Source organism: Tachysurus fulvidraco, chromosome 14 (genome assembly GCF_022655615.1).
Source record: "Tachysurus fulvidraco isolate hzauxx_2018 chromosome 14, HZAU_PFXX_2.0, whole genome shotgun sequence".
Taxonomy (NCBI): Eukaryota; Metazoa; Chordata; class Actinopteri; order Siluriformes; family Bagridae; genus Tachysurus; species Tachysurus fulvidraco.
This window is the reverse complement of record NC_062531.1, coordinates 24848202-24875420: the sequence shown is the minus strand read 5'-3', so window position 1 is coordinate 24875420 and position 27219 is coordinate 24848202. Positions and strand designations below refer to the sequence as shown.

At 40.0% G+C, this 27219-nt stretch overlaps 4 protein-coding genes across 5 annotated transcripts; 2 read left to right on the top strand and 2 right to left on the bottom strand.

Moving 5' to 3' along the window:
* Positions 1-1304: 1304 nt before the first annotated feature.
* On the bottom strand, positions 1305-7948 carry LOC113645259 (chromaffin granule amine transporter). The gene is made up of 11 exons (XM_047822884.1): positions 7923-7948; positions 7156-7289; positions 7010-7053; positions 6137-6197; positions 5911-6006; positions 3354-3432; positions 3176-3227; positions 2927-2990; positions 2725-2844; positions 2038-2171; positions 1305-1901 (listed from the first exon to the last, which is right to left on the bottom strand). The coding sequence occupies exons 1-11, from the start codon at positions 7946-7948 to the stop codon at positions 1794-1796; spliced, it is 918 nt and encodes a 305-aa protein (XP_047678840.1). The 3' UTR covers positions 1305-1793.
* A 2158-nt stretch (positions 7949-10106) lies between these two features.
* Positions 10107-15358, top strand: LOC125146327 (histone-lysine N-methyltransferase NSD3-like). The gene is made up of 6 exons (XM_047822883.1): positions 10107-11178; positions 11951-12092; positions 12515-12669; positions 13425-13855; positions 15031-15142; positions 15314-15358. The coding sequence occupies exons 1-6, from the start codon at positions 10228-10230 to the stop codon at positions 15356-15358; spliced, it is 1836 nt and encodes a 611-aa protein (XP_047678839.1). The 5' UTR covers positions 10107-10227.
* On the top strand, positions 15005-18804 carry LOC113645488 (dickkopf-related protein 4-like). Of its 2 annotated transcripts, none has more exons than XM_027151299.2 (5): positions 15005-15237; positions 15390-15536; positions 16255-16347; positions 16473-16551; positions 17961-18804. In XM_027151299.2, exons 2-5 carry the CDS (start codon positions 15432-15434, stop codon positions 18224-18226), a joined length of 543 nt encoding a protein of 180 aa, XP_027007100.1. In that variant the 5' UTR covers positions 15005-15237; positions 15390-15431; the 3' UTR covers positions 18227-18804. The 2 variants fall into 2 exon arrangements, with proteins under 2 accessions (XP_027007100.1, XP_027006946.1); XM_027151145.2 differs by having other exon boundaries at positions 15314-15536.
* A 2869-nt stretch (positions 18805-21673) lies between these two features.
* Positions 21674-25469, bottom strand: ppiaa (peptidylprolyl isomerase Aa (cyclophilin A)). Its single transcript, XM_027151616.2, has 5 exons — positions 25270-25469; positions 23311-23341; positions 23124-23212; positions 22545-22717; positions 21674-22407 (listed from the first exon to the last, which is right to left on the bottom strand). The coding sequence occupies exons 1-5, from the start codon at positions 25336-25338 to the stop codon at positions 22275-22277; spliced, it is 495 nt and encodes a 164-aa protein (XP_027007417.1). The 5' UTR covers positions 25339-25469; the 3' UTR covers positions 21674-22274.
* Positions 25470-27219: the final 1750 nt, after the last annotated feature.

Genomic DNA, 27219 nt, shown 5'->3' with positions numbered 1-27219 from the left:
TATACACCACATCCACATGCTTTATTATAATTATTTTACTAAATAAAAAACTGCTATATTTGTTTTTTCATTAATTTATTTGTCCATTCATTCAAACATTACATTTATTATTTGTGTTTTATTATTTGTTTTTTTTAATGTGCAATTCTATTTTATTCATTCATTCATTTTCTACCGCTTATCCGAACTTCTCAGGCGTCATCGGGCATCGAGGCAGGATACACCCTGGACGGAGTGCCAACCCATAACAGGGCACACACACACTCTCCTTCACTCACTCACACACACACACACACACACACACACACACACACACACACACACACACACACACACACACACACACACACTTTTCCAGAGATGCCAATCAACCTACCATGCATGTCTTTGGACCGGGGGAGGAAACCGGAGTACCCGGAGGAAACCCCCGAGGCACGGGGAGAACATGCAAACTCCACACACACAAGGCAGAGGTGGGAATCGAACCCCCAACCCTGGAGGTGTGAGGCGAACGTGTTAACCACTAAGTGAAGTGAAGTGAAGTGAAGTGAAGTGACATACGGCTAAGTATGGTGACCCCTACTCAGAATTTTTCTCTGCATTTGACCCATCCAAAGTGCACACACACAGCAATGAACACACACACCGTGAACACACCCGGAGCCACGCAGCCATTTATGCTGCGGCGCCCGGGGAGCAGTTGGGGGGGTTCGGTGTTTTGCTCACTGGCACCTCAGTTGTGGCCGGCCCGAGACTCGAACCCACAACCTTCGGGTTACAAGTCAGACTCTCTAAAAATCAATCTTTAAACAATCTTTATATAAATAGCAGTATGAAAGCTATAAGCGGTTTTGTCTGAGTTATTGCTTGGCCATTGTAACTGCTGCTCTGTTCATTCCTAGAGCTTTTATTAACTGCAGCAGGATGGAAATGAGATCTTGGGTCCTCACTGCACACGGTTTTGTCCCATCTGCCTTTGTCTTTTCGTCAAGTGTGCTCGATGCCTATCAGCTGGAAAAAGACGCATCACCTCTGGGTTTTACAGCGTCAGCGTTTATTGACATTAGAACAAAGTGCTTTGATGGAGCGGATATTGGATTTTCACGTCCTGAACAAACACTTCTACGAGATTATTGTGTTTACGAAGAAAAGCACCGCTGTAGGTAGGAAGGTAAACACCTTGCAGATTTATTCCACCAAATAGGTCCTTACAGCTGGGTGAGTATTTGAGATATTTAAACACAGGGTGTGTCCTACAGTATACATCTGATGGGATTTGTAGAAATAAAAATCCAGGATATTACTGTGAAGCAAAGTGTTTATTAGAATCATGGCCATTAAGTAAGCTGAACAGGTCACATTATTGTACAGCCCTGATGAATACTCCATTCTGATTGGTCAAAAAGTGTTTCAAAAAAAACATTTATATACTTCATCGTTTCTATAGTAACAACTAGAACACAGTAACACACCGACACAAAGTTATCCGACAAACAAAAACCTACAATCCTTTATATAGTGACTTTTACGGAAGGAGTATCCAGTGTCAGTGAGTGTGTGTGTGTGTGTGTGTGAGAGAGAGAGAGAGAGAGAGAGAGAGAGAGAGAGAGAGAGAGAGAGAGAGAGAGAGAGAGAGAGATGAAGAAAAGACTATTTCTATCTATTTGCAGAGGAATAAAACACTTCAGTTTGGCAACAGGAACACTTTCTTGATTCATTGCCTTGTGTGTGTGTGTGTGTGTGTGTGTGTGTGTGTGTGTGTGTGTGTGTGTGTGTGTGTGTGTGTGTGTGTGTTACTCCTCAGGGTCAGGGTCACTCTCGTCACTCAGAGGAAACTCTCTACACTGACGATCTGTGTTGTAGCTCTTCACATGCATGGAACACTCCTGGTTTAGAATCGCCTGTGGGAAAAAGCCACATGAATACACAAAGCCTGAAGGGAAAGTAAAGTATGAGTTGTGGCTCTGCGTGTGTGTGTGTGTGTGTGTGTGTGTGTGTGTGTGTGTGTGTGTGTGTGTGTGTGTGTATTTGTGTTACCATCTTCTCCTCCAAAGCAGCAGGGCTTTTAAGAAAGAAGCACAGGGGCGCATAAAGAATATTGACCACCCCAATGATCACCATCAGATACGGGAAGCCGATCGTCTGCACTAAAGCGCCCCCTGTAGACGGACCTATGGCATGATAAAGGTCAAGTTGTAGTTAAATCATCTGCAAAATATCCATTTTTTTGTGCTGTAGTGTGTTGTCTTGTTTTTATCTACTCCATAACAGTAAAAGGAATGAATTGCAGTGTTACACATATATTGATATGTTCATATGTATAATAATATGTTTATGTCCCTCTTTAAAGGTGCTTTTTTAATTTATTATACATTTATATATATATATTCTAGACTTGTGATTGCTATATAATTTCATAGCTTCCTTTGCAACATTTCCATGCAACAGGTTTTACAAGGCCGGTTTTAGCACCTTTTTATATTTTTCCGGCCCTGAAATAAGCCCCGCCCCCTGTTAAAACATTATGCACTCAGCTTTGAACCTTCCCTAAGACCCAATTCATGTTTTGCATGCAGTTACTGCCAAAGTGATGCAAATAACCTGAATTCATGACCGTTCACCTCGAAGGGCTCCAAAAAATGACAAACTGCCGCTTTAAAGTTAGAAGTATAAAGATTTGTTATTTAGTAGAGAGATCGATATGTGAAATATATCATTATTTACCTATAGCGAACCCCATACAAAGTGCCACGTCGGCTATGGCGTACACGCTGCCGTACACAGACATGTGTCTGATATCCACCAGGTAGCCCATTATAGCCATCATGGACGAATCAACCATCCCTAATACCAAACAAAATTCCAGCGATGAGTGGAAATGAAGCAGTGTTCCTGCTCTGGGGGGTATCATCAGTGCCGTGCTTACCGATAGCGAACCCGAGGCCTCCATTGGGTCCGATCAGACCGTAGATGTTTTTAGCAAAAGGAACCTGCAAAAAGGAAAGTGGTGTGAACTTTGGAGGTTTAGTCATTTTTCCCCCCAACACTAGTCACTTCCTGCACATAGTAGTATTACAGTAACTAACTTCATAACATAATGAAGCAAACAGGAAACAGCACATTTTCAGAAATGGCAGGAGAGGTGTTCACTAAACCCAGAGGTGGAGTTACTCACACAAAGGAGGCTGACACCGACGACGACCATGCCGATCATGGAGCACAGCCACCTAGTAAGAGTCAGGGTTAGAAAAAAAATGAATGTACAATGCCATGACTTAACGATAATAAACCCAGATTACATTTAATATTCTTTAATTAATACGTTATTAAATTCACAACAAAAGACACTTTACCTGCCCATTTTGTTGGCCAGCAGGCCAAACAGGTTGGTTCCAATTAAGTAAGACACGCTAGCTGGTAGAAAAGCCACCCCTGTAATATGAGCAGTCTCATCAGTGGATAGAAATAAAAACCAAAACAAGGCAGATCTGTTGACCTCAACAGATAAAAACACACTCTTCTGAATCAACTCTCAGACATACTGTATCAGTGCTTTTCATCAGGCGACTGAGCCTCATAGAAAAGGCAATTAAAGTAAAACCCTGAGGCGGCGATGTCCCGTGGAGAAGTCTGGAGCCATCTCGCTGTTATTAGATCAAAGGTAAAAAGCTTTGAAAAGACAACTAAACCTTCCAGTGCATACAATCACTTCAGATTGACACCCATAATAACGTCATTTGAGTTCTTTTTACCGAACAATATACTGTAGTATAGTAAGCGTTCGTAATCGTGAATGAAGAGGGAACTTTTACAGACACGACAAATTATAGACCTTGCTACTAAGTTGTAAAAGTGTCGTTGATGCTGTTTGATGGTTGTTGTTTTCGACCCTTTTCTCTCTTGGGGCTTTGATTCCACAGGGTTACGGAGGTAGACGCACCATTTGAAAAGAATTTTCCTATAAAATTTCATTGGGTTGCAGTCAGAGTTTGGACTCGTCTATGAGAAAGCTTGTCTCGACTGTGTGTTTGAGGGCGTGTCTTTTTAAAACCTCTGTCTTCTGGCCTTCGAGTTTAAATTCTTCACTTCCTGATACATGGCTTCAATTCGCATAGATGATGACAGTGCATTCCATCATACCAGGGGCAGTGGTGGCTCAACCGGGGCAGTGGTGGCTCAACCGGGGCAGTGGTGGCTCAACCGGGGCAGTGGTGGCTCAACCGGGGCAGTGGTGGCACTTGTTAGGCCTCTGGGTTGTTGATCTGAGAATCGGGGTTCAAGTCCCAGCACAGCCAAGCTGCCACTGCTGGGCCCTTGAGCATGGCCCTCAACCCTCCCTGCTCCAGGGGCGCTGTATCATAGCTGCCCCTGCACTCTGACCCCAAACTCCTCAGTTGGGGTATGTGAAGAAAAGAATTCCTCTGTGTTGTAATGTATATGTGGCGATAATAAAGGCCGTGCTTCCCTCTGGTGCTCTTGGGTTCATCCACCGACTCCTGGCTTCTCTCTTACCTTCCTTAGCTTCAGTCTGGGATAACTGTGTGTGTTCTGAAGTCATTTTATCTACAACTTTGACTTTCTTTATCTGTAAATTTTTATTATAATGCATGAGTGTTTTTGTTATTCCTTCTTTCTTGGACTGTTTACACAAATGGACGTTATTGCACTAATGGACTATTACACAAACTATGCTCACTTGCACACTTGCTCTTTTTTTTTTTTTGCATTGCTGCTCACCATTGTATATATCCACCTGATTTCTGTTTATAGTAACAGCTATATATTATATTAATAGGCATATATTTTGTGTATAGCACATACCATTCTGTAAATTTCAGTTTATACTAATAGCCATCTGTATATTATGTTCATAGTACATATATTCATCTGTATATTATGTTTATAGTACATATATTTATCTGTATATTATGTTTATAGTACATATATAGCCATCTGTATATTATGTTCATAGCACATACACATCTGTAAATTCTTGTTTATAGTAATAGCCATATATTTTGTTATAGCACATATTATTCTGTAAATTTCAGTAAATTCCTGTTTATAATTATAGCCATCTGTATATTATGTTCATAGTACACACACATCTGTAAATTACTTCCATATTACCACTTTATATAACTTATTTAACCCTTGTAAACACTGTATATCCTGCACTTGCTACTATTGCCCTCTGGTTAGACCTAAACATTTCGTTGCCTTGTACTTGTACATGTGTAATGACAATAAAGTTGAATCTAATCTAATCTAATCTAATCTAATCTAATCTAATCTAATCTAATCTTCTTGGTTTCTGAATATTTTTCTCCTCTCTCAATAGTGGAATTCTTTCTGAACTGAGGTGCTTTTCGTTCTGAGAACTAAAGGCACTTTTTAATTGTTATTTTTTTTAGTTTACATTAAATGTTGTGAAATCAGTTAGTTCCTGTTCCTCAGTTTCATTATAACAGCTATAAACATACAGAAATAATTAGGATTATTAAATGTAATATAGGTGTGTCCTGTTGACATGTTAATTCTGTTATTATAATAATAATAATAATAATAGTAATAATAATAATAAGTATTATTATTATTATTATTATTATTATTATTATATTGGAAAAAATAAAATTTCTATAAGTAATAATACTAATAATAATAACATTATTATTATTATTATTATTATTATTATTATTATTATTATTATTACTTATAGAAATGTTCTTTTTTCCAACTAATAATTTTTAAAAAATTGCTGACTCCTCCTTTAATATCTGGTTCAGTAGTTATATAAAAACATGCCAAATTGCTCGATGTATTTTTTCTTCTGAAGGTTATTTACATTATTTTATCTGTTTATATTATGTTAATCAGGAATGAGGGGGTGCAGGTGGTGGAGAATCTTACCAAGCTGCCATTTTGGTGAACACATGGTCTGCATCATCCATATAGGGAGAGTGGGCTCCAAAATGGCCACGCCCATGTTAGCAAAGCACAAAGATCCTGTGAACAACGTCGCATCATCAGTAACACCGTGGGGTGGCTTGGAAAAAACTTATTGTTCTGGAAATATTTCACACTTTGACACGTGGTGTTCACAAACACACACACACACACACACACACACACACACCTGCGCTGATGAGTATGTAAGGATCTTTCAGCAGAGTCAGCAGTGGTGTTCCCTCCATACTCTGAAGACAGAACACATGTTACTCATTCGATCTTTGCTCAAAAGACCCATAATTAAGGTTGCTATAAGTGAATATACACCCTGAACTAACATACTGTATATTAAGTACATAAATACACACACGAAAGGTACAAGGTAGGACTTGAAGTTTTCTGACATCTTCAGGACAGACGAGGTGTTAGAAGGTGTTTTTGGTGCTACAGTATAACATAAATGGTAACAGGAACTAAGTACGAACAAACTATTCTGTTGTTCATTATCGTCCGCATTCTCCTCAGCAGTTTGTCATCCATTCACTCATTCATTCATTTTCTTGAATGCTTATCCGAACTTCTCAGGTCACGGGGAGCCTGTGTCTATCTCAGGCGTCATCGGGCATCGAGGCAGGATACACCCTGGACGGAGTGCCAACCCATCACAGGGCACACACACACACACACACTCTCATTCACTCACACACTCACACACTACGGACAATTTTCCAGAGATGCCAATTAACCTACCATGCATGTCTTAGGACCTGGGGGAGGAAACCGGAGTACCCGGAGGAAACCCCCGAGGCACGGGGAGACAAGGCGGAGGCGGGAATCGAACCCCCGACGCTGGAGGTGTGAGGCGAACGTGCTAACCACTAAGCCACCGTGCCCCCTTTGTCATCGATTACAACATTTAATTCATGAATAATTATCATGGCACTTTTTATCCATTTATAGTTACATTAAATGTTGAGTCGTCTCCTCAAACCAAGTGAGTTCTAGCAGTAATACACTGTTGCTCAGGTAAGAATAGATGTAGTGAGGTGTCCATGCTTACCCCAGGAGATATCTTAGAGGGCTGCAGGATACAAAGCTGGAGAGCTTAGTTTAAAAAAAAAAATCAATAAATGAGATGTTAAACACAAGATCACGAAAAACACAACTGGAGTCATGAGACAGAAAGAGAGCAGGATTTCAGTTCACCTCCATCAAACAGAGCGAGGAAGGCGAGGATGAGGAACGGAGAGCTTTTACCCACAAACTCGTACATTACGCTGCCGAAAGGAGCACCGACTGTAACACACACACACACACACAGGTCATCTTCACTTGCTGTGCTTATTAATATTTACAGCTGATTATTATGACCGGGTTCTAACAGTCCTGGTACTCACTGAGCACCCACTCTTGTGTGTCACGTCCTCTCATACCAATACAGGGGTGCTATTTGATGGGTCCGCGACCGCTACGTGCCAATGGCCCTCCCGGTCATACAATGTTGATCGATCACGAGTGTGTTGCGTGGTCGACTAAGCTGTGTGGACACAAAGGCAAATGCACAAGACCTAACCTGGTATACACAAACACGTGAGAGAAGCTCTGCTAACCAGACAATAACCTGAGATCAACAAACAAAGATTAAAAGTGGCCATTAGTGAACAGCTTACAAAATGTTGGCGTAGTGACTGATGCACAATCACATCGATAATGAGACAGTGTGTGCACACCACGCATTCCGGTGCATCTAGCATGTGTGTGTGTAGTGGTGGGTATGTCTGATAGTATTCTGCTAACATGAAGTATACTTTTCCGGTGCCGTCCATATACTTCTAAGCACACAGCGTATAGTGGCACTATATAAATACAACGTTGGTGATTTATCTGTTACTATGGTTATGTGTGTGTGAGTATTAGTAGTGTGATTAGATTGCCTTCAAATAAATCAATCGAATTGTTGCGTAGCAACGTACTAGGGCGCTACTGTGCGGTGCCACATCGGTACAAAGCATGTATCTGTGGTTATGAAACAGTAATGCGAAAGCACAAGCGTGAACACGCCACCCAAAAAGCAAACAACACACACATGTCACACGGTGGGCCAAACACTGCTACGCACACACATCACAAACCTCTATGGCGTCAATCAACACTACAGGGGAAGTATCTATGTGAAGTTGCCACACACACACACACACACACACACACACACACACACACACACACACACACACAGTACCTGCAACTGAAGAGAAGGAGGAGCCTATGCCCTGGAGGGAACGGGCGAAAAACAGCAAAGTGTACGTCTCTGAGAAGGCAAACACTGCACAGCACATAAACACACACACACACACACACACACACACACACACACACACACACACACACACACACACACACTAATTATACTAGATCAAAGCAACCCATGACATTAAAGCACCCCCCCCAACATCAATATTTTCCATTCATTCTAATGAACAAATGTAACAATGATGAATTTAATGTAATTTAATCTTTATAAACTTTATAAAAAAAACAAACAGACATTTTGTTCTTGAATAAAACTTTTCATTTCCAACAGAAAAATACCACAGCCTTCTGTAGCCATGCTGTCTGGGTGGGAGGGGCATTCTCTCTCTCTCTCTCTCCAGTTTGCTTGTACAGCTGCAAAACAAGCACCAGCTTTTCTATTCCATTACGATTTATTTATTTATTTTAAGCTCAAGAATTGCTATTGTTTGTGATTGCAAATTGCAGAGTAGGAACTCCCCATATCAAGCATTGCTTTGAATGCAGCAATAGCTGTAGACAATGTCAGAGCAGGACGTTTGTCCAGCAGGTTTCCTCCATTCTCAGGTCGTATAGACTGTAACGCACACGCTGCTGTCGATATTAAAATAAGAATTATTATTGTATTCTTCAGTTAGCACGAATTGGACCAGCTGTGTTCAGGTGAAATCTGTATGACAACACTATGTATTTAAGTCTCCATAACAAGGACGTCTCATTTGCAAACTATGCACAGATGCATGCAGTCTTTCCATTTCAGAAAATACAAGAAACCCACAAGGAACTCTTTGAAGAAAGGACGCTTAACCACGGCTATATGTAATGTCCCTAACTGAAGTGTCGCATCAAAGGGACCCTTAGAAATGCATTATTGAAAAGACGGGCTAATGGTCTTCTGGGCTTCTTGAAGGTTTTTGGTATAAAGAAAAAAATATACTAACAAAAGTAGCAGTTACTTGACCTCAGGATCTCATGCGTGTTCTCTCAGGAATAAATAGTTGGATGGATTCCTTCTTGAATGAATGTAATGTAGTATGAAAGTGAGAGACTGGGTGTAAACAATGGATACTTTTTGACTCCTGCACACGGCCTCAATCCTTTAGAAACGTAATGAAAGATTACATTTTTTTGTTTGTTTAATTAAATTAAGGTTTGGGGGTTTCACAGGCCAGGCACATTGTCCCCATTTAGCTTGTTTAACAAGTCAGACACAGATTTGTCGCAATTGTCATCCTGGACTGTAGGAGGGACAGTGTTGTAGGTCATGTCTAAGCAGAACACAAAAGATGATCTCCGAGTCTGTCAAGTGACATCTGTACATGGAGGCATGTGACCCATGTATCAATTGTCGGGTACTAATGTTTTGTCCAAGAGAGTGAACTATATCTCTTGGATGAGACACTTGGCAGAGCAGGGAACTTCTAATCACTAGCATTTGAATGCAAAACAGCAACAGGGAAATAATCAACAACATGATAATGGAAATTTGATTATCTTCCAATGATGGCATGTCAAGAAGAGGTTTGCTCCTGTTATACCAACAGAACATCATCTTTTATTTAAATTTACTTTTAATGTGTTGGAATGTCCATGAAACAAGTTCCGGGTATCATGTTTCATCACCAACTTCTCTTTTCTCTTTTTGAATTTATGATAAAATGCTATAAGGTAAAATGCTAAATAAATATCTTACAGAAAACATATCAATGGTTACATGTTTCTAAATCTGCTTGAAAGCATCTGCACAAGGTGTTACAAAAGAAACGAGAACGTATTCGAGCAAATGGATTAATGGGAAGGTGCAGATGGATTATTCTCAGAATTAATTAATCTGAGAAAATTAATCGACACTTTCTGACCAATCGAAATGAAGAATTCAACAGAATCCTCTTACCGTGACGTGTTAATGATTTCTTTTTTGTTTGTTTGTTTGTTTTCCCCTTAGACCCTGTAAGAAAAAGGGAAACCTAAGGATGCTGGAGCAGAACAATGGATTTCTCCTTCTCTTTCATGCAAGGGATCATGGGAAACACAATCCAGCAACCGCCTCAGCTCATTGACTCAGCTAACATCCGACAGGAGGACGTATACGATGCCATCAGCGACCCCGGGGATGAGGGAGGCCCCTCCGCCTACGATTCGCCCCTCGATCCGGGGTTCTCCTATCCCCCGGACGACCTAGGGGTTGTCACCAACGGTTACCAGGCAGGAATTGGTGCCTACGAGCAGCAGGCCAAGTTCGCGCTGTACTCGCAGTTCCCTAACGGCTCGGCTAACGGCTATGGTGCCATCCGCAACTATCACCCCGACCACGGGCTGATCTTAGGGGAGGGAACAGTGCTGAGGTCACCTGTGGTGCAGGAAAAAGCAGCATCTCACATCTCTTCCCCTCCTCTTTCTCACTCTCATCTTCATCACCATCCCCATACTCATCCTCATCCTCACCATCAGTCGCAGCAGCACCAGCCCAATTCTCAACTTTTACCTCATCACCCACCTGCTCCTCCTCTGCCGCCTCCTCCTCCGCCACCACCGCCTCCATCTTCCTCGTCCTCACATCATCTGCAGCCGGTTTACCCCCCTCCTCCCCTCATCCTGCCTTCCACTCCACCTCCCCTTCATGCTTCCATTCAGGATGCAGCCTCAGAGCCCGTCACCCAGAAGAAGTCGAACTCCCCCGAAATCAAGATCAAGATCATAAAGACGTATCAGAATGGACGCGAGCTGTTCGAGTCGTCGCTGTGCGGAGACCTGCTGCACGAGTTCCAGGAGTCGACCAGGAGGAACGAGCACAAGAAGGAGAAAAGAAAAAAGAAAAATAGTCGACACGGTGCCTTCCCCGAACAGGAAGTGAAAATCAGTGATGGCCAGGTTGTGATACAAGAGCAGAAACCGACCCTGAGTCTCAACAGCCCTAAAACAGAACCCAAGGAGGTCCGAGTAAGTGACGCGTAAAGGATTAATTTAGAAAAATCTGCTGTCTGTTATAGGTTGATGTGTATATTTATGGCAGTTCTAACAGTTAGAAAGTACAGAGTGCAGAACGTGTGTAATAATAGAGGTGTTTGTTTAGAAGCAGAACATTTTCTTTTGAATTTCACTGAAATCTCAAACGACATACGAAGAAAAATGCAGAAAGTATCTGTGGTGTATTTCAGTAATAAATATAGAAGTGGTAAAATTGCTGCATAGTACACAAAGATTTACAGAGAAACAGGATGTTTCTGAGGAAAGTCCTGACTCGTGTGTGTGTGTGTGTGTGTCTTTGTTTAAAGGTTGTCCATTTAACAAATTTAAATTCCATCAAACATGTTTAAAGTTGTACATTGTAAATTGACATAGTTGTAATTTTTGTACCTTCTTGTCAAATTTTCTAAAAAAAAAAAAAAAAATTCAATAATATAAAGCAATCATTATTTCCAAGCCCAGTGACCCTGAACAGAATAAAACAGGTACTGAAGACTAACCCTCCCCATCCAACACAGCTCTCATGTTAAAGAACGGATCCACTTTCATTCACAGTTTTTATTTTTGGGAATTCCAAAAACTTCCATGTCAGTGTAACTTCCATGTCAGTGTTACAAATATCCGTTTGGTGGCACAGTGGTTGTTCCTGTGATCCTTTCTTTTTTGGAAATGTGTTTTACTAGAGTTCTACAGACGAGAATTCACTGAAGGTGAATGATGATGATGATGATGATGATGTGTACAGGTGGATAAAATCATGACCTCGGTGTGTGTGGAGTATGAGATCGGAGATCTGGTGTGGGCTAAAGTAGGGACGTACCCATGGTGGCCCTGCATGGTCTCCTCAGACCCCCAGCTAAAGGTTCACATACGCATTAACACCAGAGGTAATAATCGCTCCGATACATCACACTACTGCAGAAAATTGTACGCCGCCTCAATGTTTGTTCCATGTTGTACCTTTGGCATAACATTGTATTTACACTTTTGTATTCATTTAAATTCCGGCTCAATTTATTTCTATATTTTTGAATGATGTTTTTACATACACAATAATTTAATATACCCATGCTCTTTACATTTCACAGGTGCTTCTTGTGTGCTAGGTAAATACTTTCATAGGCAAATCACATCAAGGTCCTGACCTGTAATTCCCTCTCCCACCACAAGAGGGAGCTTGTGTTAACTCCACAGGCTAATATGTAATAGCGATGTGCTGCATCAGTGACGCTGTCTTGTATTTGTGGCCTTTCAGATCTTATCAAGGTGCTGCTGTGGTCTGTATTTACGTGTGTTTGTGTGCTTGTAGGTCACCGGGAATACCATGTACAGTTTTTCGGCAGTGTGGCTGAGCGGGCTTGGATTCATGAGAAGAGGATCGTGGTGTATAAAGGAGAGAGTCAGTTTGAGGAACTGCAGGCAGAAACTTTACGCAAAACCACCAATCCCACTGAGAGACAGAAGGTTAACATGGTTTTTATTCTTATTCTTGATTTAACAGTTATTATTTATGAAATTAATTAATTAATCAATTACCTTAAAGTCACAAATAATAACATCATCATCATCATCATTATTATTATTATTATTATAGTTCGATAAAGAATTTTATAATTATGGAATCATATTTTTTTATCATAGATATAAAGAGTTAGATTTTTAATTGAAAAACATTTTCTTACAGCACATTCTATGCATTTTTATTCAATCTGACTTTGTTTATTAATAAATAATTATAATGATGTAATATACAGCATTTTTGCGGTATATATGCAGGTATTACATTTCTACATTTATAAATCTATACTTTATTATATGTAATGTTTTTACACAGGTTATATTTCTTAAAGTAGCTTCTTTTACCTATTTTTGTTAGGCATATTTAATGTTTAATGTAATACTCCATATTATATATATATATATATAAAATAATCTTTTTTTCCCTTTTCTATATATGTACAGGTTGCATCCTGTCTAGTATCAAAGGGTTAATGTATATCTTTAGAAATGTTGACGTATCTAAACAGAAAAAAGTGTCATTCTATTAACTTGTTTATCGAGAAAGCGGTGGTCTTTTGTTTTACATCCTTATATTTATGTACGTATGTGTTTGTGTCTAAAACTGTTCATTTGTCATAAATATATTTTATCAGCTCTATTGCATAATCTCTGTCGATTTTATCACACTGTGTAACGTAGTGTCTTTTACACACATGCAGCTGCTGAAGCCTCGGACTCAGAGAGAGCGTGCTCAGTGGGAAGTGGGCGTCGGCCACGCTGAGGCGGCAAACGCCATGACCCGAGAGGAGCGTAATGAGAATTACACGTTCATTTACATTGACAAACTTCCTGCTGATGCAGAACCTAGCGATGACCCTGTTACCCCAACGAGGATGAAAAAACGGAGGACAAGACGCTCCAAGAGCTTAAAGAAAGATGATCCTGCAACACTCCCACGCCGTCAACAGCCTCGACGCCAGTGCAGCGTTTCAGACACTCAGGAGGAAGAGGCGGAGCCTGAGGACACAACAGAAACGCAACCTTCGCCCCCTCCGGTCCGGACTCCTTGGAGAACGGCGGCCGCCCGGAAGCTGCTTCCGCTCTCCGTCACAATGAAGAAGCTTAACGTGGAGATCGTCATTAAGAGACAGTCCCTATACCTTATTATCCCTAGACCTTATTATCTCACACACACACACACACACACACACACACACACACACACACACACACACACACACACACACATACACTGCGTCAGAGCGACAGTAATTGTCAGCGTCTGTTGGTCTTTATTGGGTAGGTGAATGACCCGAAGGCTTCTGTTGGACACGGTTATCTTTTCTATCACAATCAGCCTAACACACACACACACACACACACACACAAACACACACGCCAAACAGCTGCTTCTCCAGTGTAGTTTGCTGTATGTGAGATTCATATGCTGAAGTGGAAAATTCATTTAATTTTCAATTCAGATTCAAGTTTGTTTGTTCATTTGTGTTGCACTTAATAAGTAAGTGAGCACTCATGTGTGAGAGCGAGAGAGAGAGAGAGAGAGAGAGAGAGAGAGAGAGAGAAAGAGGGAGAGAAAGAGGGAGAGAGAGAGAAAGAGAGAACTATGCATATGTATATATGACATATGTACCTACACTTCATTTCCTTTTTGTTGTTAGCTCTCACACACACACACACACACACACACACACACACACACACACACACACACACACACACACACACAATCAGTCCAGTTATGTGCTATCTGATGTTTTTTTAATTGTTCCTTTTTTTAACAGCTTCAGGCTTTAAACACTTTCTTCTTCCATCCATCACCTGCTTGGTGCTCAATTTCATCTTATCTCCACACACACACACACACACACACACACACACACACACACACACACACACACACGGTTAGCTCTTTGAGAATAAAACCCTCCATATGGTTGATCGTTTCAGCAGAACAGTGCAAAGCAGAAATGATAGTTTTTGTTGCGTTTTTTGTTTGTTTGTTTTTATCAGAGTAATAATGGAAGGTCACGTCTTCCTGCTCCCGTTAAGCCTCGTCTGTCTTTGATGCCTTGTCTCTTTCTCTCTCTCGGCCATCCTGTTTGAACAGGAGGGATAATTACAGCTCTCCTGAGGCTACTGCGGGCTGGAAATCCCACTTTAATGCGGGTTTGATCAGGAAACTCGGCCTAGAACGGAAATGCTTTTCATCTCCCCTTAAAACTCCATTCAGTGGCCTGTTCGAGCCTTTTTTAAAAACATTAGCAGACCTTGTAGATCAGTAAAGTCTAATCTTCTGGTAATTAGCCGGCAGCTTAAAAAGGCTGAGAAGAAGCAGGCTCAAACCGAGGGCGCAGGTAAATCACCTGTTCCGGAGCAGGAAAGCGGCTCAAATCCGGGCTCCACTGATGCGGTTAATGTGCGGAGCTTGTTCAAAGAACTCCGATAGTTTTGATGACACACTTTTGTCAGAAGGTGTAGAGTGTAGAAGAGTTTTTCATCTCCAGCTTACAGGTAGTAATTGCTCCTAATTACCACTCTAATGTCAGGCCTGTTATATAAACCATCCTGTTTTGACATGTGTTCACAGTGCAGTCTGAAGCTGAAGAGACACAAATTTCTTCGACACAACTGAGAGGTTTTTATTTCCTTTCTTCTCAACCCAGAGAACCCAGAACTACTACTAGATCACTGCTATTCTCCTCACCATGTGGACGCTCGCTGTCTTCTCTCTGTGCCTCGTCTCGACGGTTCTCTGCTTGGACTCCAACGAGATTCGCTCCTCCAGAGAGATAATCACAGACCCTGAACCGGTAAGACAACAACCTCGTCCTCATCTTCTTCATCCTCCTCATCCTCACGCGTCTCAGATTCCACGTCAATAATTAACACACTCGGATAAGCGGTAGAAAATGAGTGAGAGAGAGTGAGTAATTAACACACCGTTCAAAAAAAAATTTTTTTTTAATAAATATGAAAAAAAAAACACGGAAAGAAATATGCCGCAAAAATTCCTTTCTTTATTATACGACAAATTTAAAACATATCACATTTTTAATGACGTCGATGACATTTGTAACGTATATAAGATCAATTGACAAACAAATGATCAGTTATTCTAAACACAGTGTATACAATAAACCACCAAACCGCCAGAGAGAGATTTCACAGATTATAACGATCTAAATAATAATAATAAAAAAAAGTCAACGCGATATTTCTGATTATTAGGTGGATTTTAGTGCACAAAAAAACAAAGTTGTCGTTTTTTCTGATTCTGATTCCCCCACTAAATAAGGTGTAACAAACTCGAATGAGCCACATTTACAAAAATTAACCAGAACTTCTCAAAAACGACGCAGAATTTATTTTCAATCTTCATTCATTTTATTCGTACCTCTCTGTTGTCTCATGAAGCTCTTTAAAAGATTTAAACGTTAAATGTGAATTATTATTATTATTATTATTATTATTATTATTATTATTATTATTATTATTATTATACTACCGATGTTCTTTGACTTTGGACAGACAGCGATACCGTCGGAGATCTTCACAGTAAACGTGAGCGTCCATAATAACGTGAGGCGACGACAGAAAAGCCCTGAATGTACTAATCAGCAGGTTAGTAACTAGATGACATCACACACCGCTTCCTGACTCATGACTGCTTTTTTTTTAATATCTCTGAAGTCTAAAGAGTGCGAATTTACACTGATCGGATTCCCTAATCTCTTCCCACGCTCCAGGAAAACGGATGCCAGAGTTCGAAGAAGAGACGTCGTCAGAGAAAGAAGCCGTCGCTGGATGATACAGTCACTGAAAACGGTAAAAACTCTCTGTTGTAACCATCTCACTGCTTATTTAGGTCATCACTCGGATTTGAGGTTTTTGACTGTAATAGCCACTTAAGGGTGCTTTCACACCTATAGTCCGGTTCATTTGGTCCGGACCAAAAGCAAATAAATGATACATTGTAGTTTTTCAGCAGTTTTGGTTCCTTTTCACACCACACCGATCGTTCTGTTCCCGTTGAAACGAACCAAAATGCAGTCATGTGATAACATCCACATCACTCATTGGCCACATGTCTTTGAGCGTATTTCCTAAACTGCTTCTCGATCGGTCAGAATAAACGTGCGGGAAATTTCAACGAAACTCCGGAAGTAAACAAAAAGAGGAAAATACAGCATACAGTACACCATGGAGAGACGACCGCGCGCTGCGATTATGTTCGTGGTTGTAATCTACTACATCGCTCGTATACAGCATTCTATGCAAAGTCTTCATTTTCAGAACAAAGCGCGGATGCGGCTTTAATGCATCATTTTAATGCACCGCAAAAGGCGAAGACGCATCGCGAGACACTTCAGGAGGCGGCGAGCTTTACTGTTGCGAAACTGTGACATGCTTATCTTCCAAAAATATTGCCCACGACCCACTACGGCAGCTGGTTTAGTCCAAAATGTGCAATACTTTTTGCAGTCAGGTCTATTCGATCTCGGACCGTGTTCTCACCACAAACGAACCGTACCAGAGTTCGTTTGGAAGCGTATCGAGACCACCTCTCCAAGGAGGTCTCGGTACGCTTGTTTGGTCCGCCACCCTAAGTTCCAAGCAGAAATCACTGGAGATAGAAGAGATTTAGTAGCTTATATCTTATAATAACAGTCACATTAAAGAAGCGGTTTACTATATTTTAGGTCCTTTTCCCTGCCGGAATCGAAATGCAATGACTAAAGAGTATGATTGAAGAATCCATATATTGGTTAAAAAAAACAGGGTCGAGTGATTATTTTTATGTTAATTCATCCATTCTCGGGTCACGGGGAGCCTGTGCCTATCTCAGGCGTCATCGGGCATCGAGGCAGGATACACCCTGGACGTAGTGGCAACTAATCGCAGGGCACACATACACTCTCATACACTCACACACTACCATGCATGTCTTTGGACCGGGGGAGGAAACCGGAGTACCCGGAGGAAAGGCGGGAATCGAACCTCCAACCCTGGAGGTGTGAGGCGAACGTGCTAACCACTAAGCCACCGTCAGCTGTCAGCTTCCACTAGTCTTAATTTGAGATGTTATCCGTTTTATAATAATTAATAATAATAAATAATAATAATGATGATTATATATAATCATGATTATTATCATGATTATTGTTGTTATTATTATTATTATAATTATAAAACGATTCATAATCATTAAAAACGTGACTCATTTGTACACACAGGACAGAAGAGGAGGAGAAACTGTTTGCGCTCCGGTGACTGTGGAGAGGGCTGGTGCTGCGTTCAATACAACGGTGGAAGACGGTGCCAGAAGGTTCTTCAGGAAGGCGAGATGTGCCTTTTAGGAGCGCGGCCAAAGTCTAAAACCCGCAGATTGTTGGAGCGATGCCCCTGCACGGCGGGTTTGAACTGTCTTCGGATGCCTGGTAGCCTCAAGGGACAAGGACAGTGTCGTGTTCAAGAAAAGGAAGGAGGCAACCCGCATTAGGGTGTGTCTGAAACCTAAAACACTAACGGCTTCTCAGGCAGAGCCCGGCGGCGGCCTGTGTCCGAATCTCATGTTTGTTTAGAAAAAGAAAAAAAGATAAGAAAAGACAGCATGATGAACACATGGCCAATTATTTTTGAAAGCATTGTCAATCTTTACTGGCCAAGAAAGACATCCCACAATCCTGTGCATCACACCGATCAGTCTGGTGACCAAACATCAACATAAGTGTGGACAGTTTGGTTCAACAAATTATTATTTATTATTTAATTTCCCACAAAAAAATATTATTGTTTTCCCATTCCACGTGAATATTCCCAGCACTTATTATTATGGAGTTAGCAAGCTGATACCTCAGGCTTCTGTGTCGCAGGCTAACATACTCAATTAACTGTATGTTATAAATACGTTTTAACAAAAGATCTGATTCGAAGAAACTATTAACTGTTAAACATCTGTATTTATATTTCAGATATTTACTGATATAATGAATGGGGTTATTATTTCTATCTGTATACCTTCATATATTTTTCATTAGCTTAGCTTCTTCATAGCTAAAACTTGTTTTGCTTGAATTAGCAGATCTGATCAAACAAACGCAACAGGTTTCGCTATGAAAACAAAACACCTGCTTTTCCGTTTCAGACACAACAGTCTATGACTGAAGGCATGTTTTTATTTGTTTTATTATTTTATATTTTTGTGCTCTGGCACATGAATGTGTAAAGTTTGAATGTAATCTGTTAGGCTAAGACATGTATAGTCAAAATGTTTTACTCAGATTTATCTTATTAGCATTGTGCAAATTGCGTGTCTAAATCACCGCTTTTGCCTCAGACACTCGTCTGTTGAGTTAAACTTTTAAACATGGGGTGAAAAAGTTTTTGCGGATTTCGAAAAACAGTCGAAGCTTCATCGTTTAGGAGAATCGCTCTCTTCCAGAACAGTCTGAATGAATCTCAGTAGGAATTGAACGTTAATTAAACCTGACTCATGAATGAAAGGTGTTACTGGATTCTTGATTCTGATTGGTCAGAAGGTCACAGGTTTATATTAACGTGCTCGTATCAATACGTTAGCATTAAAATGGATTTCAAAACAAACCATAACTTGTTATTTAGGGGAAAAAATGTGTGTAATCTTTAATATGCTGAAGCTTTCTGTAATGTGACATTTATTTCAAATTTATGGAAGGAGTCTCTGCGAGTTTTACGTTACGCAGGAATATCTCCTTTGCAAATTTTAGTGAGCATTAAATGTAAATATAAATGGATAAGAAAAATACGTGTTGTTTTGTAACATTTAATATATATAATTTATATATATATTTATATATATGAGGAATAAAACACCCCAGGACATGGAATTATAGGAAAATAGTTACACAGGCACGCAGTTTGCACAATGCTAACTAAACGTATAAGGTGTTAGCTAAACTTAGCCTCCAGTACAAAACAAAACGTCTTGATTTATTTGCATCGCCGAACTATTATTTTAAGCGAATTAGTATTACTATTAGTTTTCTTTTTATAGGATTTATAAAATCCACGTGCACCAATTTTGTGTTATTAAACAAATGGTTATGAGAGAACATTTTCATTTACACATTCAGACAGATGTCCAGAAAAATGAACAAGCTCGGGACAGACTCCGCCGATGGAGCCTACATTTAATTAAACCATTAATTTAATCCTTTCGTATGTGAAATCATGTTTGCTTGCTGTTTTTAATCTGTTGTACACGATTATTATGATTTAATATCTATAATTAGCTGTAGTTATATCTATTCTGAATGTAGGATGTGCTAGTTTATTCTCTAATGGATATTTACAGCACTTACACACTCTTTTCTCTGTATTCTTGCTTTATTAGCTATGAATTGTAAAAAATAATAATAATAATGATGATGATAATAATTTAGCGAAGAATTGAGTCATTTGATTCGAGCACTTGTTTTAGAGTGAAATATCATTTCAAATAAAGGCTTTTTTGTTGAAATCCAAACACTCAAGTCTTTTAAATTACTTTTATATTTCTAACATTATGTTTAAATGACTTTCAGTTATTCTTAGTCTAAGTCTTAGTGATCGTTGTGATCGTGTTTTTTTTATTTTTGTCGCCACCTAGTGACAGCAATGCAGAAACGCACTCGATCCACCAGAGGAAGAGGAGATAGAGGATACACCCTAATTTTAAACACATGCAGCAAAAACCACAAACCACTTTTCAGCGTTCTTGCAAAAGCAGCTGCATTGCAGAGATACAGATAATAAATCTTGCTATGTTTTTTAAGCCCAGAACTTTTATGAGTCTCCTCCCAATCTCTGATTACACGGATTCAGCTCTTCTTACAGCAGTCTGAGTAACTAAACTGGCACACAGTGTTCACCCCAGAACTCAGGTTACTCCTCAGGCTTCCCAGCTGTCCGGATGCATTAGACGATCTTGGACTGTTATAATTATCCGGGCTGATTTAGTCTGGGCAGAAACTTGAGCTTGGATTTTATTCAGTGCTGCATGGAAAAAAGCCAGACACACCTGTTCTACTCCACCACATCATACTAACTAGTGCTTGTGCAAGTTACAGGATTCAGGAAGGCATATAGTAATGCACACTAGTAACATTTTCTGTGCTGTTTTTCCCAGGAGACTCCAACATTGACAGTCAGCCTACAGTGCATATATTTAGAAAGCGGAGAACCTGGAGGAAACACCTGAAGCACTGAGAGAACATGCAAACTCCACACACACACACACACACACACACACACACACACACACACACACACACACACACACACACACACACACACACACACACACAAATGCACGCACACGCACAAACAATGTGGATACTGGAATCAAACCCCAACCCTGGAGATGTGAGGCAAACGTGCTAAAGCATTTTATTCTTTTTCTACAACATTTTGCCTGCGAATAGAATTTATATTTGTTTATATTTTACATCTGCATAAGTTCACTCTTTTGATTGTTCAAGTTAAAGCAGGTATGAAGTTGTTCCATCATCAGCCAATCACTTTCTCTATCTTATAAATTAAGATAAAACTTTATTTAAACACAAAACAAAACAAAGTCATTTAACCCATTTAAAACAATGGCCCTGAGCCTGAGGTGGGTTTTTACTTTTATACCAATACACGTGATTCCATTTGCCCAGTCCTATTTTATTGTTCGAGCTACATGATGACGTGATGTTTATAGATGACTTCACATCATGCCATGTCCTAAAACAACCAACTAGTGATTACAGCCGTTTAGACACACCAGTCGGAGCTACCATCAGCTAAATAACTAAAGCTAGCTCACTTTGTCGATCCTCTATCCTCAGTGCTACTTAATTAAGTTGTAATGTTCTGGTAAATAAATATTTCCTTCAGCATGGTGTTGATTTCCTTGTAAACGCAGCACTTTGTCCATGTTTTTTTCTTCTTCAACCTGATTGATCAGGGGGTGCTTGATATCAGTCAGCGCTTTTCAGGAAAACTGAATAATTGTTCAACTTTGAAGCTCCACTGCAGGGGGACGGGACGACCCAAACCCAAAAATGCTAGTACCCCACGTCTTGACTGGCATTGATAGCTAAACTTAAAATTTAGCCAAATTTTTCCACGGCTTAACAACCATCGTGCTAATGTGTCCTAAAGTACTGAAATGGAATTTTATCAGCTAGCTGAGAAAGTTCCTAGCTAGTCTAGGAAATTTATTAGCTAGGATCAAACCACCCATTTTAGCACACAAGAGCAAGAAGTGAGAAATGTCTCAAGCTCGTTGTTCCCCTTTTTTATTTTCAGATTTTGACACACAATTCTCACAGCCCGTGGGCTTCTATTTGCAAATGAAAATGAGAACCGATCAAAATAATAATTACAAAAAAAAAAAAAAAGTCAAAACAGTGGACAGCATAATGGACGCGGACTAGCAGGAGGTGTCGAAGCAGGACAGGAATGTCATGATTTTAGTAGTGTTTCAAGGGGACTAAGAGATCAAGGTGTACAGGAAACATCGCAAGCCAGGAGCCACGAAGCGTCTAGAGCTGGCCGCAGTCTGCGATGGCTATTTCGGTGCTGGTTTTGCCGCTGTTGCTGCCATAGCTCTCCACCTTCTTGATGACGTCCATGCCCTCCACGACCTGGCCGAAGACCACGTGCTTCCCATCCAGCCTGAGGAGACGCAGTGGAAGCAGATTTAAGTTATAGCTTCAAATCGTTTTGACTGAACTCTAATACACCAGCAGTGCCATCTAGTTTCATTTTGACCATCGTGGCTGAAATTATAGGATAATATTTAGACAACTGACCAGCTGGTGAGTGCTGTGCAGATGAAGAACTGCGAGCCATTAGTGTTGGGTCCGGCGTTGGCCATGGACAGGCAGCCAGCCCCTGTGTGCTTCAGAGTGAAGTTCTCATCCTCAAATTTGTGACCGTAGATGGACTTCCCACCGGTTCCGTTGTGGTTTGTGAAATCGCCACCCTGCAAACGTTCGGTGTTAATTTGTTCAGACTGAAAATAATACGTCTTAACGATGCTGTAGAAACTGGAACTTTCTACAAAGCAAACTGGAGAAGCTATAGTTAAACAGTTTCAAACGTTGTATGGAGACGAACGTCTGCCCTGAGACACTTCGTATGCGGTCCTAAGTCTGATGTCAGGGGATGGATGAGGGGGATTTATTTGATATTTCAGGAACTGATTCGAGGAAAGTTGTATAAAGGATAAATTGATATTCAGGATAAAGGCAAGATAGATCAGGATCAGAATTGTGCATGTACAGTGAGCACAGCTTTCCCTGGAGGCACAGTTATAACTATATTCTGTGCTAGAGGAGTAAAGGTACGGTTCTGCCAAAGGGCCCTGTAGGGAAAAGAACCGTCCGTACCTGGCACATGAAGTTAGGGATGACACGGTGGAAGGTAGAGCCTTTGTAGCCAAAGCCAGGCTGCCCTGTGCACAGCTGCCTGAAGTTCTCTGCAAACACAAAATGTATCGCTTATAGTTTCTTAGGTTTTAAATATTGTAATTGGTTATTGGTATGCAGGGAGGAGGGGGGGTGGTGTTACTCGTACCTGCTGTCCTGGGGACAACGTCAGCTCTAAGCTGTTAAAATAAACACAAGTGTTAAAATACACACGCACACATTTCATACTTGAAGACTGTTTAAAATAATATACATCACACCACGTGCCCAGAACTGCTTTCTACAAATAGGGCTGTGAGCCTCCTCCACTAGCTGCTCCCAGAATAGTGCACATGCAATGGACAGGGTGTGGCTTCAGACACAGCAGCACGATTGCACCAGCAATGCACATCCTGGGCTGCATGCATGTGTGATTATCACCAGATCACGTGATCGACTTATAACGGTTGCTGGTGCAATGTGAGCGTGAACGCGCCTGAAAGCGCTGCAGCTATGAGGTATGCAATCAGACGAGAACGCGCACCACGGCTACGTTGAAGCACATGCACACGCACGCGCATACGCACACATCCCTGTATATAATAATAATAATAATAATAATAATAATAATAATATTAGCTTACGTGCCAAGATTCAGCATATACATATATTTATGTACATGAGAAGGTGTGTGTGTGTGTGTGTGTGTGTGTGTTATTTTTAAACCACAGTGTCACGTTTTGTACATTCAGCGAAAACGTTTCCCAGCAATAAATACCCAAGTGGTGTAGTGAACATCCCTCTGCACTAATAATTCATTTTTGTTTAAGAAAGGCGGTGTCCTGGGTGAGAAATCTCCGCAGCGCCTCGTGAACGCGCCCGCGCGCGCCCCCGCAACCTCTTGCCTATCAGCCCCCTCCCTCCTCCTCTTCCTCACTATACAACTTTCCAGAACATTCATGTACAAAAATTCATTCATGTACAGCTTCACGGAGAATAAACGGGTAAAAAGACACGTCGTTTTGTAAAAGACATTTTAATAAATGATAAAAATCTATTAATAAATCGGTATAAATCAGAGAATAAAAGAAAAGGTGTGTGATTTTAGAATTAGGTTTTTAGTATGCCGCATAGCACAAAGTATTTAACCTGATGGATGAACAGTCTGTCTAAACTGTAACTGTGATCAAGTTCCACTGAGGTCTAAATCATTCATTCATTCCTTCATTCATTCATTCATTGGTTAATTGGTTAATTGACCTCGAGTCGGCTTTACACTGTTACACGAATACGTTGATGTTCATATAGTTGATAAAGTGCTGAACAGTCTGCATCGTCATCATCATCATCATCATCATCATCATATACTTTCATCTCATCCCGACGTGCAGGATGTAGGAGCTGCTACATTATTATTATAATCAGTGTTAATTAACATTAATTAATACATTAAATATCGTCTGAAATAAAAAAGATGCATCTGATTTTACGACGTATTGTTAGGTAAAATCAACATGGCCTGCAGAACACACGAGTTAGATGATCACACCATGCATAGAGATTTTTGCATTGATTATTCACTATTATTGTGTTAAATTCATCCCGAAAGACAGACTTCCGTTTCAAGACAAATAACGTCATATTAGGGAAGGTTTATATGGCAAAATGTTGGTGCACTGAGCAGCATGTCTCTCTCTCTCTGACTCTTTCTCTCCCTCTCCCTCTCTCTCTCTCACCCTCACCGTTTATTATTAATTCTTTACCCCAGTGTTCAACTTTAACTATAAATAATGAATGTAGTGAAAGAATGAGCATAATATAATAAAGCATGAGCGCGACGACATCATATAATAACAAACAAATATATATATAACATCATAAAATATCAAAAAAAAAAAAATATATATATATATATATATATATCTATATATATATATATATATATATATATATATATATATATATATATATAACATCATAAAATAACAGAGCATGAGCGCGAGAACACTGGAGCAAACACCCCAATGGAAAACTGCAGCCACTTCCACCACCTAAAGTCCATTTAATTCTAAGATCATTTCATAAGGCAGAAGAATAATAAACATTAATATATATAAATATATCCTACCTCCATAATCACTCTGCCGAGAGGACATCCATTAGCGGTGATGTCAAAGAAAACTCTAGGGTTTGCCATTTCAAATTAATAATGATAAGAATATATACAGTATATATGAGTTATAATGAAGCTGGATTGGGACTCTTTTGTCTCGTCCGGTCGGAACGGTGTGGCCTTGGAAATGGAGGAGAGAAGAAAAGAAGGCCGGCATTGAGTTTATTATAGTTACAGAGGGTTCACAAAATGCTGTAGGAAGGCTCTCGTCCAATGAGAAACACAAGGACAATGAGTGACGTGGAGGGCAGCCAATCAAATCAAAGCTGCGCGCGAGGGCGGCGTCGTTGACAGCTGCAGGATCCCAAAATGGCTCCGTAACTCAAGTGCACTAGGGAAGTGTCCTGGGGAACAGCAGCTTCCTAACGCTTACGTTAAACGTTATTAAGGGGGCAGTACATTACAGCCAATGTATAGTGTTTTTACCTTTACTGGAAAAACAAGTCACTAATAGGAGTGAGATCTGTTTATCAGCCGATTAGGATCATTCATTCATTTTTTTTATTTATACATTCATTCATTCATCCATCCATCCATTTATATTCATCCATTTATTCATTAATTCATCCATCCATTCATTTTTTATTCATACATTCATCCATTTATGCATTCATCATCCATTCATTTTTTATTCATTCATTCATCTATTTATTTATTAATTCATTTTATTTATCCATCCATTTATTCACTCATTCATCCATTTCATTCCTTCCTTCATTAACCAATTAATCTATCCATGCATTCATTCATCCATCCATTCATTCATTCATTTATCAATCCATTTATCCATCCATTTCATTCCATCCTTCATTCATCCATCAATCCATCCATTCATTATTTCTCTGTAATCGCTGGTCAGGGTGACTGTGCGAATGGAGTAGCCGGGAAAACTGCGCGAGAGACGGCAATAGATGAACGGCAATAGAAAATTCACACAAATTCGTCCTCTCATGCACAGCCTATCAGCTGCCTGACATGATTTCTGGAACGTAAAAGAAACCCGGAAAACGCAGAGGAAACCCACATGGACACAAAGACCATAAAAACCTCCATGGGAACAGTGAGCCGAGCAGCCCAGTGGAACAGTTCACTCAAAAACCCTGAATTTAGGATTTATTCAATGGTATATAACCTGGGGACAAAACGTATCTCTGTTCTTACACATAGCATCAAATCCACACCTATTGTGTAAAGATTATAAACACATACACAGCTTGTAGGGTGAATTTACATAAAACTAACACGGACATATGTAATGTTGTAAAATTTATCATCGATACAGTGATTTTATTTATTTAAAGTAAAATCCAGTAATGAAATTTGGTCCGTTTGATGTTATATAATTCAGTTAAAATTCACTTGCTATCGAATTCACTATTAATCAAACAAACTTTTGCGGCCAAAAGGTGTGACGCGAGTCTCGTCCGAACACAAGCCGGTTTTGGGATGAAGTTTAATCGTTCCACTGCGCAAGCTCTCATTTGTGTAACATTTCTAAACATCTTAGTGTAAAGAAGATATTCAAACCAGACAAAAAAAAAAGAAAAGAAAAAAGACTAAACTAAAACTCTGATATTTGCTTCATCCAATAAGGATATTGTGCAAAGGGATCATTCTGTATAACCTCATACCCTTATTTATTACACCGCCACTTGTAAATAAGCCATCTATGCACTTCTGGTTAGATGCTAACTGCATTTCACTGGCTCTGTATATACATGTACCTTGCACAATGACAATAAAGTTGAAAAAATCTAATCTAATCTAATATGTTTATGGGTCTATATTCTGCATCTGGTAATACTTTATGTCAAAAAGACAACAGTTTAGTTCCCGAAGACAGCGCGCAGGTTACAAAACACATTTCTTTAAACACAATAATTCATTAAAAGGGTCAAGAATATT